We start from the raw sequence: 18970 nt of genomic DNA, 5'->3' as shown, positions 1-18970 counted from the left end.
AATTTCCCATCATATTTTCAAAGTCACTAGCTGTGCAACACCTCACCTCTGTCATGTATATTGGATTTGTAGTCCATTCAGCAGCTTGGAGGAATAGTGGCAACCTGTCACAATGCAATACTTCTAGATGCTAGGGAGCATCCATCACATGTGCCCAACTACACTCAGTCATATCAGTGCTACTATGCCACAAGTTATCCCCAGTTAAATCAATGACTAGGTTGAAAATTCAATTTATTGCAAAAACACAAGGCCTCTGACCCCACTTCCCCCATGCTGCTCGTTTATGTTACACATTTTCTTGGCAGGGTCTATTGTCTTAGGCTTAGAGAGCCTTCGTTACGAGGTTGAACCCAGATGTTTCATTGCAGTTGAACTACCTAGCTACTAGCTCCCCAAACTGGAAACTGTTCAGCTTTCCATGGTTTCAGCCCCCTGGAAATACTTTTTTAAATGAAATAAACATTCTCTGTAGCAAAGACATGCCCTATTTGGATTGGATTAAATCACCACAGGTTATCTGATTTTCAAAAGTATAAGGAGGTCCTGATGTCTAGGTGAAACCAGCATGTTTTATTTTCCACCGCTGGGGAATAAATCCCTTGCAAGAGGATATAGTGGGTGGTTGTCTGTCCATTCAAACATATGTCACACTTTAGATTTTATATATCAGGAGAATCCCCCAGTTGTTATAAAACTAGATTTTAACATTATTTAGCATACGTTATTGATATGAGATTATAGGGGTATATGCAGGTGTCTGTTGGCTATATAGTACATCCATCAATTCGATGTCACACTTAAATTTGTGCATATACTGTATCTGGAGAACTGCTTATCCAATTAACATGAAACTTGGTGTTAACATTGTTTAGTTTGAGTTACTGAGGTTATCAAATTCTGGGGATAAAGAGAGGTGTCTGTCTGTCAATGCATCCATCTATCTGTATGTCACATTTATATTTTTACATTAATAATTTTTTCTACACTAATCTTTACATACTGTTGATATATATGGTGAATAACTTATTAATCATACAGATTGCTATAATTTTGAATTATAACCATTTGGGTGATCGGGGAACAGGTGCAGGGGCTTCTCCCTAGTTAATCAAGGAATCTATCAATTAACTTCCTATTTAAGCCCTGGGTTGAACACTCATTCTTTCTCTGTTTTATTGTTTTCCACCTTCCTCCCCTCCTCCTCCAAAACACAGTGCCACTTCTGCAACAGCCTCCCTCTGGGGTCAAGTGACTATTATAACCCAACCTAAGGCCTAGCCGGGCTGGCCTCGACCTCCGAGAAGAGGGTTCTCCGAGATCCAGCGGGGGACCCCCGGACAAATCTATCTTATCAATCTCTCTATCATTCCAGGTCCCCCCATGGGCAGCATACATGCTCCCCAGCCTTGGAGGCCAATCAGACCAATCTCACCTCCAAGAGGACAGTATCTCCCTGAGCCAGGGTGTAATCCTGCACTTTTCTCAAATCTCTTTTTTTCTATCACTTGAGCCAGAGGAAAACCATATTCCTTACTAACAACTTGCTTTCATCTATACCAGTGTTTCTCTCTGGCCCCTTTGCATATTCATTTCATTTTCTCTTTCAGAATTCCTGTCGCCCCGCATGGCTCTGTCTCAGTGATTGGCCATGCCGATCTCCCAAAGCATAGCCATTCCTTGTTAGTCGGGGCTACTTCTAGTCTTCTCAAATGTATCCTCTATCCTTCTCTTCATGTTTCCCTTGAGGGAAGTAATGCTTCCCAGCCTGGGAGGCCGATCAGTTCGGTCTCATCTCTGCGAAAGGCGGTTCTTCGTGAGCCAAGGGGAAAGCATGTCATCTTCCAAAAGTCACAAGAACTTAATTCTCAGGCTTACTTCCCTGCAGTCCTTTCTCCTGTTCCGTGAATTGACAGCTGTTTGCAATGCAATTTTATTTAGTCCTATGCAAATTATGCTGTAGAGCTGAGGTGAAATGCACATTTAAATCTGTTTCTTACCCTAAATCTGCACAAACCTTTCTTCAAACCTTAACCATGACCTTCAACCCTTTCCGCTTAAGGTTACAACTCTCCATAACAAACACTACTTTGCCCTGAAGCAAATCAGTAAGCAGCACATTGTCTCCAAGCAACAACAGGAGCATGTCATGCTAGAGAGACGTATTCTCCAGGAAATCCAATGCAACTTTATTGTCAGGTAGGGATTCATGGCAGACACACTCTTTGATAACCAACAAACTTTAAAAAAATTATTATTAATTTTGCAAAATCCGATTTACAGTCTTACTCAATGGTAAACTTGTGTATTCACTGTGTGTGTGGGTGTAGAGATCTATAAAATATTTTCTTGCTTTTTGCAGGCTGTATACAGCATTTAAGGACAGTAGATACGTCTACATGATTCTGGAGTTCTGTCCAGGTGGAGAGTTGTGGACCAAACTTAGAGAAGCGTAAGATTTTATTTTCACCCATAGATTTTTTATTTGCTTTTTAACCAGGAGAATACCCATTGTGACCCAAGCCTCATTTAAAAGGGGGAAACACAGCTGTAAAATGTTTTGATGAAAAGAGATGTTGAATACAAAATCATGATAATAATACATTAAAACACTATCTTTATCAACAGTATTAACACAGTGTTAATACTTTCATTGTTTCATTGTTGCATAGTTGTTGTTTTTTTTGGTATGTGCCACTGTTATCGACTGTACAAAACACTGAGTTATTGCTTATGGATCTCAACATGTAGTTTAAGCAAATAAGCAAGCAAATAAATAGTCAGGAACATAAAATTGTTAGTAACATATGGCTTAATATGGTTGATTATTTTGCAGTAAGTTTCCTCCTGTTAAGCTAGGGGTGTTAATAGTTTAAACTTTTTCTAAGTATTACATGTTCATTAAATGTCATAGATGTGCTTTAAAATACAGATGTAGTGTTCATACAGTAGAGAACAGTGTAGTGTTTTTTAATGTTCATTAAAAAGTTACAGAATTCTATTAGCTCTCTAATGCTGGCTATTTTGGATACAAAATGTCACTATGTTTAGATTTAAATATTTAAATGTGTTTAATCCTAAATACTAACATCCTTACCCAGCACTCCAGATAAACCGCGTACTAGGTATAAAGAATATGCATATTTTTTTTTCTGTATACATAAGTTTGCATGTTAAGCTTCTTGTACTTTGTTGGTTCCCAGTGTCTCAATGATCAATTGTAAATAGACTGCATACGGTACAAGAATGGATCATAGGAATGTCAAGACAGTTAATTGCAGCTGGCCTTGGAATTGCCTGAAACACATGAACAATAAGTCAGGTTTTTGTAAGAAGAAATGTGGTTGAATCCATTCACTTGCAGTGTGTGTTTGTGACTTGTGAATATACGATTTACCTATTTGTCAAACAAGTTTTTGGAAGGTAAATCTATATAATAAATACAATAGTTTGTGCTTGCAGAGCGTTGAGATGCTTTATATTGTGTGACAGAGCAGAGGCTAAGCACATGGGTGCATGGGTGCGCATGTGTGTCTGTATGTGTTTGGTGGATCTTGGCAAAGAAGTCTGGAACCAAGATGGCCACCCTTTGCACAGCCACATGGCATTGTTTGATTGTTTATTTGTTTGATTTGAGAAATGTGGAATGTGGCCAGGTGGTGATTGGATGATTGAGTTTCAATCAACCCCTGGCCACATGGTATAACAGGACAAAGAGTGTGTTGTGGGAGAGTGTGTAGGTGAGTGTTGGAGAGGGGAGAAAGAGTAAAGAGCAACAGTAGCAGCAGTCCCAGGTACCTCCCAACACAACGACCTGATCATCCTAAAAAAAAGTCCTACAAAAGAGTGACTCAAGCCACAGCGGGTCCCCTATATCCTCAGAGCTATGGATGCTATTGAACTTTTTAACCTTGCCCCTCCATGAGCAAGCACTAGATAAGGCAACATTGCCTCCATGGTCTGGCGGTTGTTTTGGAGGCCTGGGGGGATTGGCTCTACCAGCACAGTGAACTCCAGCCAGAAACATAGCCAGAGATGCTCAGCCAGAGCAAGAGTTGTTGTTGCCGAAACCAGAGTTGCTGCTGCAAGAAGAGAAGCACCAGCAGACTGCAGCACCTCTCTACAGATTACCTTAGTGTGAGTATTGTGGGGAACAGGCTCACTGCTGGAGAGACTGCCAGATATCCTGTCAGACTGGTGTGGACTCTGTGACTAGGTCACTGGCTTACGCTCAAGTCACCCCTGCCCCCTTGTTTGGGTCTCCCATCGCTGATCCTCGTCCCTTTGTGAAGGTACCGGAAGGTGGACCACCCCCAGATCCACCCACATGGCTGTGTAGGTGTGTGTGTGTGTGGGTGAGTTTGGTGACTGGAACAAAGATGGTCACCCTTTGCACAGCCACATGGCATGTTTGATTGTTTGATTGAGAGTGAATAGAAAAATGTGGAATGTGGCCAGGCGTTGATTGGATGATTGTCAATCAACCCCTGGACACACGGTGTAAAAGGACAAAGGAGTGTGTTGTGGGAGAGTGTGTAGGTGAGTGTCGAAGAGGGGAGAAGAGTGAAGATAGAAACCAAAAGAGAGAAAGAGAGCACCAGATAGCTAAAGCCTGGGTGGGTTTATTTTGAAGCTTTTTGTTTTCCAGTGTTTTGTGCAAACCTTTGGGTTTTTTTCTGTGATATCTTCTGCCTGTATCCTGAGTGTCTGAACCGAAAACAGTGACAAGTTCACAATTGCTATAGCAAGGCGATCAATAAGGAATACAATATTATATTTTTGTTTCATTAGTGCACTATATATACTTTGTTTCACAGCATTATAGTTTGTGGTCAATAAAGCAAATAACAACAATTATTGTTTTTGTTTTTATTATAAGACCAAATAGTTCAAAATAACTTAGTTAAAGTTAATGCATGCACCATAAGTTATCATTAAAGTACCGTAAAACTTAAAATAAATGCCCCAGCGTTTATTTACCATATTTACCAGTAGCCGCAGCACCTATTGGAGACCAGCAACTATTTGAGATGGCATTTATTATATAAGATCACTAACATCTGCAAATATTTCAGATGATATCATGAAAAAGCCGTGTGTGTATATTGGCTGGAACATTCAGTATGACGGGCATTATATTATTATTCATAACCCGGCGTCAATTTACCATATTTCCCAGCAGCCCTGGCGCTTATTAAAGACCATCGAGTATTGGAGACCAACAATTATTTGAAGTTTTATGGTATATTCAGTATTTATTGAAAGTACACGTGCCTAGCAATGTTGCATTTTACTCACCCAAAATACATTTTACTTACATGGTGTTTAAATTGGAGAGTAAATTACCAATGACACAAAACCTTATCTGGGGCGCTGTCCGTACTCCAAGCTGAGATCTGTGTAGCATAAAAAATATTATTTTATTACTTGACAATATGAAGCTTGGAAAGAGTACAAAGAAAAGGTATGAGAGCGTAAAGGTGAGTGTGTTCTATATTTTTAGTTATTGTGACGAAGGATGTCCCAGAGATGTTTTAGCTCGGCTGATTGGGGTGATTTTGGTTTGTTTCTGATACAGAAGGCGCTTTGAGGAGGTCATAGCTGTCTTCTGTGCTGCCTGTGTGGTTGAGGCATTTGCATATTTGCACAAGAAGTTGATTATTTACAGAGACCTTAAGCCAGAGAATTTAATGCTGGACCAGCATGGATACATTAAGCTGGTGGGTATTTCTCTTTCTTTCTTGTTTGTTGTTGGTTTCAATATATAATGCCTTACAGAAAGGTTAGAATAATACCACAGTGATAATACCAGTATACAGTATATCCCTGGACCTTAGCAAAACAGACAACCCAATGGATTTGGAAGAAGTATTGTACAGTTATTTAAGATCTGATTATGTATGTTCTTGTTCTATTTAGATCACTATTTGCTATGATCCTTATTTGAAACATGTTCCATGTTGTATTTTATGAATCATATTTAAGCTTCTTTAGGTGTAGTAGTGGCAGATATCCTCCCGATAAAATTAAAAAAGCTATACGCTAATATTCTTCCCCACCTCACTTTCCCACCACCAGCCTTGAGTAGGCTTTAGGCAATTTATGATTGAATTGTTGGAAGAAAACTATCTAAACAGAAACACGATGTACAATCATACAGAACAAACTGTACAGTAATATAAATAGTATATTAAACAGGAAAGAAATTAAATATTGGTAAATACAGGGGATGTACAGTAAAGTATCCCTTAAGTGCCAATGCTTCTCCAAATGAACTACAAGTAGATTTCATGTTTCCCCTCACAGGTAGATTTTGGATTTGCAAAGGAGTTAACGCGAGGGGTGAAGACATATTCTTTCTGTGGCACACCAGAGTACCTGGCGCCTGAGATCATACAGAATGAGGGACACGACTTTGCTGCAGATTTCTGGTCTCTGGGGATCCTGGTCTATGAGCTGCTGTCAGGAAGGTGAGACAAGAAACATAGTTATATACATAGAAACAGTATGTACAAGTTATAACCTGAATCAGTTATTGTACATAGTGTGACAATCTCTTCAAGTGCATCTCTGCCTGACTTCCAGCTAGTAAATATTTGAACAATTACCAACAGCTAAGCATGCTGAACTCCAAAACCTAGTTGAACTTAAGCCAGGATTACATTAAATAAATGATTCCTCCTTGCAACATTTAATATTTAGAAAATATTAATTGTGCATGTAAATGTTAGTGATTATCTCTTTCAAAATTATTAAGCTTCCTGTAAAGTGGAAATCTATCGCAGCCACTGCTGCTACTTCATCTGCTAATATCTTGTTGCAGAGTGAGAAAGCTCTACCACGGTGTAGTTCAGCCTTCCACCACAAAGACAGTGTTTGTGGTGGCTGTAAACCTAGAATCTCACTAAGACTGGCAGGATGTAAGGAGATAGGTTTACTTAGCGTCATCTTGGTGAGGGGCAACCTGAAACCTTCCCCCTTGTACTCCCCCAAGTTCCACTGGCTCATCTGGCAACTGACGAATAGCTGAGGACAAGTGAGCTTTACCAATGTACTGGCATGCTGTCATCGAGTTGGCCAATTGAAGCTGATGGAACTTAAAGGATTGGCTTCTGGTTGCCTTTGTTGAAGATGGTGCCAAGAAACCTTTTTCTACTTATTTCCTACAAGTCTTAGTGAGATGCTATGCTTCTAGCAGTCATTGTCTAGCATTGGGAGCATGGGGGATTCACTCAGAATTTTAGATTCTGACTTCACGTCCTGCAGCATTTACTAACCTCCCATTTCTAGTTTTCCTTGTTTCAGGACAGTAAAATGCAGTTTAGGTTAAACTGACAGTGAACAGCTGACAAAACAGATTGATTTGGCAAGCTGTGGAATGATCCACATCCCTTTCTGTGTTTCAGCCCCCCCTTCTCCAGCTCTGACCCCCAGAAGGTCTACAGTAAGATTCTGGATGGGATCATTAAATTTCCTCACTACATGGGAGAGGGAGCTAGGTCTCTCATCAGCAAACTCTGTAGGTAAGCTTCTCCATCTGTCACTAGTACATCTGCAACACGCAAATGGATCAATTACCTGTTTGTGAAGATAAGGATATCATGAAAAAGAGGACAAAAGTTTACACCCCTTCTTCCACATGTACACTAATCTGCATGACTGCCATCACATTACCAACAAATCCTCCTGGGTAGTTCAGAAAAGCTACCATCAGTGATACACATCCCCCTACAGCTATAAATTCAAAATTAAAGCAATCGGTAACATCATTGTTGATCATTTTGACTTAAAGCCACATATGCACATGTACAAATGTAAGTTGAGCATACAGATCTACTGAATGGACAGCTGCTTTTATTATCCCAGATTCTAAAACTCTTAAAAACTCTCAAAAAAATGTAATCATTGTAAAAAAACATGAAAGGACATACAGAAAGACAGTCAGACAGAAACAGTCATCCCTGAAGTAAGAGGAGGATTTTGTTTAGGATATGAAAAAAAAGGTATTGTATTCCACAATTTTAGGTAGAATCTCAGCTTTTAAAACTCTTTCTGAAAATGTTTGACCATTGTCAGTCCACTCTCTTATTTTTGATTCCTAGGCAACGACCAGGTCAAAGGTTAGGAAACACCAAAAATGGAATAAAGGACATCAGAAACCACAGGTATCGATAATGAAAGATTTACAGGGGAAAGCTCTGTGGGTAGAGGTCTTAGGAGTTGCACTAATTCAGTTGTCACATTAGCGTCTAAATTGATCCAAAACAAAAACAGTCAAAATAAAAAATATTGTAGCATTTCTGCTTGCATGAGTTCAATGAATGAGACTGCAATGGATCTTTAGCAGAAGAGTTTTTTGTTTAATTCCCAGCAACAGTTAAAAGGACAGCATGTCTTCTCAGCAGAAAGAGACTGGGGAAAGAAAACAAAACAAGTTTTTCAAATACCCAGACGGTCACAAACTCTACGAAGGATCTGGGATTCGAAGTTTCTTCCTTGGTCGCTGTGTAGCTCTTCAGGGACAGAACATCCCCTCCAGTAGGGCGTCGGCACAGGTGGTGGCACCTTGATTGGGCACCGCATATGCCTTGGGTCACTTCGTAAAGTAGTCCATGGCCACGAGAATGTAATTGTTGCTGTGATCTGTGCAGGGGAAAGGGCCCAGGACATTGAACCCCACCCGCTTGAGGGGGTGCCCCCACTTTGTACTCCTGCAGTGTAGAGTGGCCATGGTCCAGGGGGTCCTTCTTGGCAGTGCAGGAGTCACACCGGCAGACTTCGGACTTCGGGCCGGAGGTTCCGTGGAACAACAAGTTGCCAGTGGTGAGAGTCTTTGGTAGGGTCTCGCCAGCACCGGTACAGGACGCCTTCTTTGGTTTCCAAACCTGGCCGTAGAGCACCTTGACTACTGGGGACAGCTGGGCAAGGTCCTCCTTACGAGGTCGCTGTCCTGCTAACTTCCACTGACGGACAGGGCCTACCTCTGGGTCATCCTGCTGTAGTTGTTGGAGGGCTTCTGGTGTGAAAAGCGGCGTGGCATCATTGTTCCCGTCGCTAATGACCCTCACCTCCAGTTCATGCAGGAGCATCTTCTGCTCCAAGCGGGCTCAGTACTGGCGGTGTGAGAGAGCTTCTGCATTTGCATGACGGCGGCTAGCTCATGGCAGATGGCAAAGTCAAACCCCTGAAGCGCCTCTATCTAGCGGGCTACCTGTCCTTCTGGCTCTTGGAAAGACAGAAGCCACTGGAGAGATGCATGGTCCGTCTGGTCTGATGTCTGTACAGGTAGGGTCTAAAGTGCTTGATTGCCCTTACCATGGCTAACAGCTCCTACCGGGTGATGCAATAGTTTTGTTCTGCCTTCCCAAGCATCTTGCTGAAATAGGTTACCACTTGTTCTCCTTCCGTCATCGATTGTGCCAATACTGCCCCGATGCCCACGTTGCTGGCATCAGTGTCCAGGACAAATTCCTTTTGGGGATCGGAGAAGGTGAGAACTGGAGTCTGGGTGAAGGCTTCCTGGCAGTCAGGGTCCCACTGGAAATGGCATCCTTTCTCGGTTAGGCGATGTAGAGGCTGGGGTAGTTGGGCTGTCTTTCACGAAACGTCGGTAGTAGGATGAAAGCCCGAGGAAGCTGCATACCTGTGCCACGGAAGTCGGCGTTGGCTAGTCCCGACCAGTCTTCACCTTTTCTGGGTTGGTAGCGCTCCCATTTGCCCACACGATGTGCCCAAGGAATGTGATCTCTCGCCGCAGCAGGTGACACTTGCCAGGGTGCAGCTTGAGTTGCGCTTGCCGGACGCGGGAGAGAACTGTCCGTAAATTGTTCATGTCTTGCTGAAAGGTGGGGGTGTGCACCATAAGGTCATCCAGGTAAACTACACAAGCCGACCGGGGTACATCCACTAGGACTCTTTCCATTAAACACTCAAAGGTAGCGGGAGATTTGCACAGTCCGAAGGGCATGACTATAAACTGCCGCAGCCCTTGTCCGAGGGAGAAAGCCATTTTGGGACTTGCAGCTGTGTCTAGTTCTGCTTGCTAGTACCCACTCTGGAGGTCCAAGGAGCTGAACCAAGAAGATCCGGCGACGCAGTCTAGGGCCTCATCGATCCAGGTATGAGTCCTTACAGGTCACCGTGTTGAGTTGGCGATAGTCCACACAGAACCGGTAGGTACCATCCTTATTTTTTACTAGCAGGGCAGGGGCCACCCAAGGACTGTCCGATGGCTCGATTACTCCGGCGGCAGCCATATCTCGCACCATCCATTCTGCAGCCTCCTTCTTGGCCAGTGGTGCGCGGCGACGCCGTTCGCGGATGGGGCGTGTGGAGCTGGTGTCAGTAGTGTGTTGAACTAACCTGGTGCAGCCGTAGACCTGGGAGTTAGCGGAGAAGACGTCATGGAACTCATGCAAGAGGTGGTGGAGTGACTTCTGCTCATCGGAAGATAGGCCATTGTGGCTGCATTTCCACAGCTCAGCCACCACTCCTTCCAGCTCCAGGGGTTCAGTGTCGGGGCCAGTGGTAGGCAGGTTTTTAGTCCAAGCTGGCGTGGTTGCGGCGGTCCTTTCCTCGGGAAGGAGCGAGACATTGTGGTACCTGTGGCAGGGCTGTGTCGTTGGAGGCCCAGTGTCTCGTGGACCCCTGGTAGCGGCCCAGCTCCAGACCCCATGGGCAGATGGTGACCCGGAGGACTGAGGTGCCCAATTCCAACCGCGCTTTAGACTTAGAAAGTAAATCCAAGCCTAGGATGCATGGGTCCCCGATGTCCGCAAACCAGAATTCATGGGCCAGGAGGAGGTCCCACAGACGGATCTATAGAACTCGTTTGCCATGGACAGGTGTCACTTGGCCAGTGACTGTCTTAATCCTGGCTGTAGAAGGGTGCCATGCTTCTAGGTTCCTCCCTTTGTCTGTAGGGAGGGTGTCGGAGCATAGTAGGCAAATGGTGGATCCGTTGTCGACCAGGGCCTATAACTGGAACCTGTTAAGCTTGCACTGGATATTCAGGCTTCTCCCTTGTCGCATGTGCCAACGAACCCCGAGGGTAGCTGGTTTGGAGGATGCTGTAAGACAGGTTGGCGGTTCCTCGACTAAGCCGACCCACTGGCGTTTCCCGGCGGCTTGGGCTGTGGTGTCTTAGTAGCGTCAGGCTGGGGTTGCCGCTTGGCGAAGGGCCGGTGACACTGATGACAGTTTGATGGTTTCCGTGGTTGTTCTAGTTCTGTGGGCTGGGTGGCACAGGTGGCCTCCCCTTCGGGTTCCCATTCGCTCTCAGTCCCAGAAAGGTCCGCAGCTTGGACAGTTCTGGTTCCGCTACGGCGTCTGGCCCTGGACTCTTCCATTAAGATAGCCTTCATTTCCTCTGCCTTCTCAAGTGCCTGTGAGACAGAGCGTGGGTGGGCTAGATGTACATGGTGGTGCAGCTCGCTAGGAAAGAGGCCACAGATGAATAAGTCGAGAGCAAGGCGTTCAGTGGGTCTTTTTCCGAAGCAATGCTGAAGGCAGTGCACAGTGTCGCATTACAGTTCTTGTCCGGAGGGCAGGTCAAGTAGCGGTGAGCTTGGGCCCCGGTGTTGACTGCCGCTGGCCCGGGGCCCCGAGAAAGGCTCCCACCATCTGCCGCTGGAACACAGAGATGAGCTTGTGTCGTGGGGTCAACTGCCGCTGGGCTGAAGCCTTGAAAAAGGCTCTGCCGCTGAAGGTCGGGCCAGATTGCCACTGTTACTCTGTGGTCTGAGGTCCGTTGCTGCTCTGCTTTCTCATCGGGCGGCACCAGATTCTTTTCCTGTTAACCCGCTCACCTGGCTTCTGAGGGGCCGGTCTCCTCCCAGGCTCAAGGAAGCAGCTAGTTCCCTGCTTGGGGTCCTTCTAAGGAGGCAGCATCTTCTTCTATTCTACTTTTCTGACACCAGTATAGCATTTCTGCTTTTAAGTTAATTCCCAACAACACTTAAAAAGTACAGCATGTGTTCTCAACAGAGAGCCACAGACAGGGAGCACAGAGAGGAAGGGGCACACATGGACTATACTGTGTCATGACGGTGACTGATCTACATTTCACAGACAGATACAGAGGGTCACAGGAACAACAGAAAATAAAACTCGTAATTTTAACTCAATAACATTTAATAATTTTGGATAATAATCGGTGAAAGGGACCCTGCAACAGTGCAAGTACCCCCCATAGTCCTTTGCTCTGGTTTATGCAAATGGGTCACTTCTCAAGTGTCCCGAAGCCGTCCAACAGAGGGCGGTAGCTCTATGTTCATGTCCAGCTCGTTTCAATATCAAGGCATTCTAACTTCAGTGCTATTGGCTAACACACATGTTATGTCACAGTTAAAGATACAAACATAATCTAAATGCACGTAATTAATCCACATATCCCATTACAGTCAGCACTTGGATATACGACACTCTGATACAAGTCAGCCATGTCTTACTGTCCTTGTATTAAAAAAACAAATTATATATATATATATATATATATATATATATATATATATATATATATATATATATATATATACACACACACACACACACACACAGTACCTATAGAAAGTCTACACCCCCTTGAACTTTTTTTCATATTTTGTTCAGTGTGTGACGGGGAACTGCCCCATCTATATGAATGTGTTTGGAACTGGCAGGGAGGGGGTTATATTTCTCCCTGCCAAGAAAACATGTGAGAATGTGGCTGGAGCTCTAATTGAATGATTATTGATTAATTGGGCTCCAGCCACAGGGGATAAAAGCCAGGGGAGAGGGCCTGGCTGGGGGTGTTTTTTTTTGTTGGGAGTTTGCTTTGTGTTGGAGAGTTTTGTGTTTAGAAGAAAAGAGTGTCTTGTTTAAAAAGGAACCTGACCATTTACTTTGTAAGTTCACTTATTATTTCTGTTTGAATCTCTTTTCTGTTGGCCCTTGTGACTATTTATTTGATTATTTTGTTTAAATAAATAACTTTATTTTTGCCTTTACACTGTCTCTGAGCCTCAGCCCTCTGTCATCCTGTCACACAGTGCTTCAGAGTTTCATGTGTTTAAATGAGGATTTTTTTCCACTTATCTACAGACCATACTCCACACTGTTAAGAAAAAACGTTTTTGAGAAATATATAGAGATATATATATATATATTACAAATCAAAAATTGAAAGATCATAATTGGATAAGTCTCCATCCCCCTGAGTTAATACTTGGTTGAAGCACCTTTGGCAGCAATTACAGCTGTGCCTCTGTTGGGATAGGTGTCTACCAACTTTGCACACCTAGATTTGGCAATATTTGACCATTCCTCTTTACAAAACTGTTCAAGCTCTGTCAAGTTGCTTGAAAAGCATTGATGGACAGCAATCTTCAAGTCATGCCACATATTTTCGATTGGATTTAGGTTGTGGCTCTGACTGGGCCACTCAAGGGCATTTACCTTTTTGTTCCTTAGCCATTCCAGTTTCAGCTTTGGCTGTGTGCTTTGGGTCATTGTCATGCTGAAAGGTGAACTTCCGTCCCAGTTTCAGCTTTCTTGCAGAGGGCAGCAGGTTTTCCTTAAGGACTTTTCTGTACATTACTCCATTCATTTTCCCTTCTATCCTGACAAGTGCCCCAGTCCCTGGTGATGAGAAACATCCCCATAACGTGATGCTGCCACCACCGTGCTTCACAGTAGTGATGGTGTTCTTTGGGTGATGCATTGTGTTGGGTTTGCGCCAAATATAACGCTTTGCATTTAGGCCAAAAAGTTCCATTTTAGTTTTGTCAGACTACAAAACGTTTTGCCACATGGATACAGAATCTCCTGAGTGTTTTGTTGCATACTTCAAAAGGGATTCAAGATGAGCCTTCTTGAGTAATGGCTTCGTTCTTGCCACCCTACCATACAGGCCAGATTTGTGAAGTGCTTGGAATATTGTTGTCACATGCACACTTTGACCAGTCTTGGCCATAAAAGCCTGTAGCTCTTGCAAAGTTGCCGTTAGTCGGTAGCCGATCAGTCTTCTTCTTGCTCGGTCATCCAGTTTGGAGGGACGGCAGGGTCTTGGTGGTGCCATACACCTTCCTCTTCTTAATTATCGTATTGACAGTGGTCCAAGGGATATTCAAGGCCTTTGATATTTTTTTTATACCTATCCCCTGATCTATGCCTTTCAACAACTTTGTCTTGGAGTTCTTTTGAAAGCTCTTTGGTGCTCATGGTTGAGTCTTTGCTTTGGAATACACTACCCAGCAGAGGGAACTTAGAGGATCTGCTGAATATATCTTGAAATCATTCGAATCAATACAATTTAACACAGGTGGAGGCCACTTAACTTTGTGTGTGAGTTTGAAGGTGTAACACCTGAGCTAATTTAGGATTGCTATTACAAGGGGGGTGGACACTTATACAACAAAGCTATTTCAGTTTTTATTTTTAATTAATTTTCAACAAATTTCTAGAATATTTTATATATTATATATAATATATTATATATATATATATATATATATATATATATATATATATATATAAATAATGAATGCACTTACCTATCACGCAACTTCCAGCTCCATCACCAGTTTTCTAATACAAAGACCATCTCTTCAATGTTAGAATTTATTTGATTATCCGTCACAGCCCAGGTTTTTTATGTATTTTTTTTCTCTCTCTGCAAGCCAAATCAGTCTGTTTTTATTGTGCAGTTACACAGCGTTTCGTCTAATTTCACCTGACGAAAATGCAGCAAAAATAAAGCAAACGAGACAAGCTATGGTAATGTAACTCAGTTCATCATTAAACAGTTTTAGATACTGTGATGTATTTTTTTTTAAAATCTGTGCTCTTTAGTTGCTTTTGTGCATTTTCATTTGCAAGTTAACTGTGACGCTAGGGCCTTATCGAGCACTATATTCTGTAATTTTGATGTTTTACGCAGTTCGTGCATGAGAAACATTTTGATTTAATTTTGCAGTTGGGTCGTTAATGGGGAATTTTACATTCTGCTACAATACATACCAGATTTAAAAGTATGTACTTTATTACAGTCCACGTGTCATCTCTTTGGCAAGTGGTATTTTCAGAATCATAAATTAAAATACTACTTCTGTTGAAAAAATTTTCTATTGAAAATTAACCGTCATTGAAGTCACCATTTTATAGGGTTGGATATGTCGGTGCTGACTATAAATGTTCAATAGTGTGTTTTTATTGTAAAATGTGTGTTTTACATGTAGAAGGTCAGCTCCCAGCTGACATTCCAATTGATTTGACTCTGAACACCTTAATACACAGGTAGATCAGAGCCCAGTGGGTTGAGTCTCTCAGTACAGGAGAGAAGCTAGAGGTAGCCAGAAGCCTGTCTGGCTGAGAATGCGGATACAACTCCCATTTTATATTTTGTCTGCAGAAATGAGCCACAAATGTATTTTTTTTTAGCTTTTTGTTTATCCTTTTTGTTTTATAATTTGTAAAATAAATATGTGGTAATTGGTGCTTCTGCCCTGTGTCCAGTTGGTGTGTTGTCCATTGTGTATGCAATACGGTATATTTCAATGTGTAGAATACAGGGTACATAAACATATTGTGTCCCTCTCACTTTCCAGGTGGTTCAGCAAGATAAATTGGCAGAAATTGCAGGCTGGACAGATAGAAGCACCCACAATACCACTGATACGAATGGTAAGCTTGACTTGAGTTTTGTTCTTTGGGAAATGAATGACAAGACCCTAGTTGTCAAAGAAAACGAGGACCAAACCCCATCAAAACTTTGTATTGTATCACACTGCCTTTTTTAGAGTAGCATGTAATAAGTGCTACATCCTTTTTCTGCTGTTTATTTGATGGACAGTCTGTGTATGCAATGTAGAGACTGCATGCTTAAGGATTTTTCTCTCCCTTTTTTGCATATTCAAAAATGGAATATAGACTTCAAACACTTGTGATAAAGCATAAATATGGGAAAAAATGTTTTTTGCCTAGAATTTATGGAAATGTATGCTTTTAAAAACACCACTGACCTAATAAAAATCCCAGAATAATAAGACTGTAACCACTGTATGATTCCTAACATAATGATTATCAATGCAGGTGGTTCCTGTCAGTTACATACTGTGTGTCTTATACAATTGTCTTTCTATTCAACTACACAGACTCTGTAGAGACTTCACCTAATAACTGCTTAAGAGAATATTAACACTATTATAAACTGAAAGAAAATGTGTATGAAATGACATAACCTATGGTCTTTGTTCTAGGGATCACCGTACCTAAATTTTGACAGGTTTCCACCTGAAATAACAAAAGCAGAGGAGGAGTTCTCTGGCTGGGATAAGGATTTCTAAACTCTTGTGTTCAGGAGATTCCATGCTAAAAAGCAAGGGAATGCAAGCTTGTGGTGTTTACATATAGACAGGGCAGACTGGACAGTCTTGAACATGTTCATCTTTGATATCTGGCATGTAAGAAATTAAGTAGATACATCAGTCAGCATTTTTTTTTTTTTGGAACAGTTTAATATTTTACTGTGAAACACCCCTTACCTGTTACCAAACAAAGGCAGATTAGTGTTAAGCCACATTTCGAGTGGGACTGACTTGAAAGCGATTTGAAATCAGACTAGTTCATCTCCATCAGCAGCAGACCGCGATCAAATCAATTTCAATTAACACTCTTTATCAGCCTTGCTAGTGTGCCCCGTCCCTGTGCATAGTTTGTGTTGTATGTTGTATGTGGTGTGTTATTTTTGGTGTGTATATATATTGGTGCACAGGATATAATTTGGGCTATGTAACGAGTAATATATTTGTATTTAGGCACAGGGATTGCACATGCAAATAAATGTGTATGAACATGTGGGCACGGAGATTGCACAAATTAGTTCACATGCTAGGATTCAAGTGAATGATTAATAGTACAGTGCCTATAGTATTCACCCTCCTTGGCCATTTTCACAGTTTTTTGTGTGACCTGAAATCTTGATGCATTTAAATGTTTTTTTTTTTTTTCCTTTCATTTACACAACCTACTCAACACTTGGAAGAGGAGGAGAATTTTTATTGAGAAACAACAGTTAATGAAAAAGAAAAAAAAAGTCTTGGTTTGATAAGTATTCACCACCTTGAGTCAATACTTGGTAGAACCACCTTTGGCAGCAATTACAGCTGTGAGTCTTTTGGGGTAAATCTCTACCAGGTTTGCACATCTGGATCATGCAATATTCCCTATTCTTCTTGGCAAAATTGTTCAAGCTCTGTCAAGTTGGATGGGGATCGGTGGACAGCAATCTTCAAGTCTTGCCACAGATTCTCAATCAGATTCAAGTCCGGGCTTTGACTGGGCCACTCTAGGACATTCACTTTCTTGTTTTTAAGCCACTCCAGTGTCGCTTTGGCTGTGTGCTTGGGGTCATTGTCCTGTTGAAACGTGAATCTCTGTCCCAGTCTTAGGTTTTTTGCAGACTAAAGCAGGTTTTCCACAAGGATTTGCCTGTATTTAGCATTATCCATTTTGCCCTCTACCCTGACAAGCTTCCCAGTCCCTGCTGATGAAAAGCATCCCCATAGCATGATGTTGCCACCACCATGCTTCACAGTAGGGATGGTGTTGCCTGGGTGATGTGCTGTGTTGGGTTTGCGCCAGACATAACTCTTTTCATTTAGGCCAAATAGTTAAATTTTTATTTCATCGGACCACAGAATCTTTTGCCACATCTTTTCAGTCTCCCACATGCCTTTTTGCAAATTCCAAAGTTCTAAAAACTCAGTTTGGGAGGACGGCCTACTCTAAGGGGTGGTGTCATGTTCCTTCCACTTCTTAATGATCGACTTGACTGTGCTCCAAGGGATATTCATTGCCTTGAAATCTTTTTATATTACTCCCCTGATCTGTGCCTTTCCACAACTTTATCCCGGAGTTGTTTTGAAAGCTCCTTGGTCTTCATGGTAGTTCTTTGTTTTGGATGCACTACCCAACTGTGGGACCTTATAGAGACAGGTGTATTTAATCTGAAATCATGTGAACCACTTTTATTGCACACAGATGGACTCCATTTAAATTATTGAGTGAATTCTGAAGGCAATTGGTTGCACCTGAGCTTATTTAGGAGTGTCACAGCAAATGGGGTGAACACTTAGCTAATTAAGACTTTTCAGGTTTTTATTTTTAATTAATTTGTTTTTACCCCCCCACCCCCCCATTTTCTCACACATTGAAAAGGTTTAGTAGGTTGTGTAAATCAGAAAAAAATCCCATTTAAATGCATCAAGATTTCAGGTTGTAACACAACAAACTGTGTAAACGTCCAAGGGGTGAATACTTACTAGAGGCACTGTAATTGAATCCCGGCACAGTTGTATATATAGATGCATGAATTACTCGGGGGTGGGTGTTTGATGAGGAGAAAACAGAACAGGACATGCGAGGCAGTAGAGAGTACACTTTAAAATAGAAAATAACAACTGGACCCTCACAATACTTGTTTGGGTTTGTCTTATGTTTGTTTTGTGCTGTTTGTTTTGTTTATCAGTGTTTGTGTTTGTTCAAAGCTTTTATTTTGTTCCTTTAGTAAAACATGAAAGCAGCGCGCTCACAATTCACTCAGTGCTGTCTGTTTCTTCCGGGTCTGATGTGACTGCACAACACAGCCCCAGTTAGCAGTGACGGCTGGCAAAACTCAGTCTTAAAAATGTGCACTAATTGTTGAAGTCATCTAATGAACATCCAATGCGAACGACTCTCTGACTGCAGAAAAAGAAAATTGGAACTCGATGAGATTGAGATTTACAGGCTGATTACATGGTGGAGATGAAATGCATAATGTAGTTTAACTGCTCTCTACTGAACTGTAACTGCTTTGAGGATGGCATTGTATTAATTTAGGAATCATGTTGCAATGCTGTTATAGTTTACTGTATTGCTGTAATGGGTTGAGCCATTGTATAATTTTAAATCTGTGCATTGAATGTGTAGAAACTAGAAATATATTTTTAAT

The 18970-nt window shown here is 42.0% G+C and overlaps 1 protein-coding gene across 1 annotated transcript in view; it reads left to right on the top strand.

Moving 5' to 3' along the window:
- prkg3 (protein kinase cGMP-dependent 3) overlaps window positions 1-16908 on the top strand; it is a 129098-nt gene extending 112190 nt beyond the window's left edge. Inside the window, exons 15-22 of the mRNA XM_041252782.1 lie at window positions 2063-2199; window positions 2363-2452; window positions 5579-5720; window positions 6307-6470; window positions 7407-7523; window positions 8103-8165; window positions 15585-15660; window positions 16236-16908. Coding sequence (XP_041108716.1) covers window positions 2063-2199; window positions 2363-2452; window positions 5579-5720; window positions 6307-6470; window positions 7407-7523; window positions 8103-8165; window positions 15585-15660; window positions 16236-16322 — 876 coding nt within the window. The 3' untranslated portion in view covers window positions 16323-16908. The remainder of the gene's footprint in view (window positions 1-2062; window positions 2200-2362; window positions 2453-5578; window positions 5721-6306; window positions 6471-7406; window positions 7524-8102; window positions 8166-15584; window positions 15661-16235) is intronic.
- Window positions 16909-18970: the final 2062 nt, after the last annotated feature.

Source organism: Polyodon spathula, chromosome 6 (assembly GCF_017654505.1).
Source record: "Polyodon spathula isolate WHYD16114869_AA chromosome 6, ASM1765450v1, whole genome shotgun sequence".
Classification (NCBI taxonomy): Eukaryota; Metazoa; Chordata; class Actinopteri; order Acipenseriformes; family Polyodontidae; genus Polyodon; species Polyodon spathula.
The sequence above is the reverse complement of the archived record's forward strand: the minus strand, read 5'-3'. Positions and strand labels throughout refer to the sequence as shown.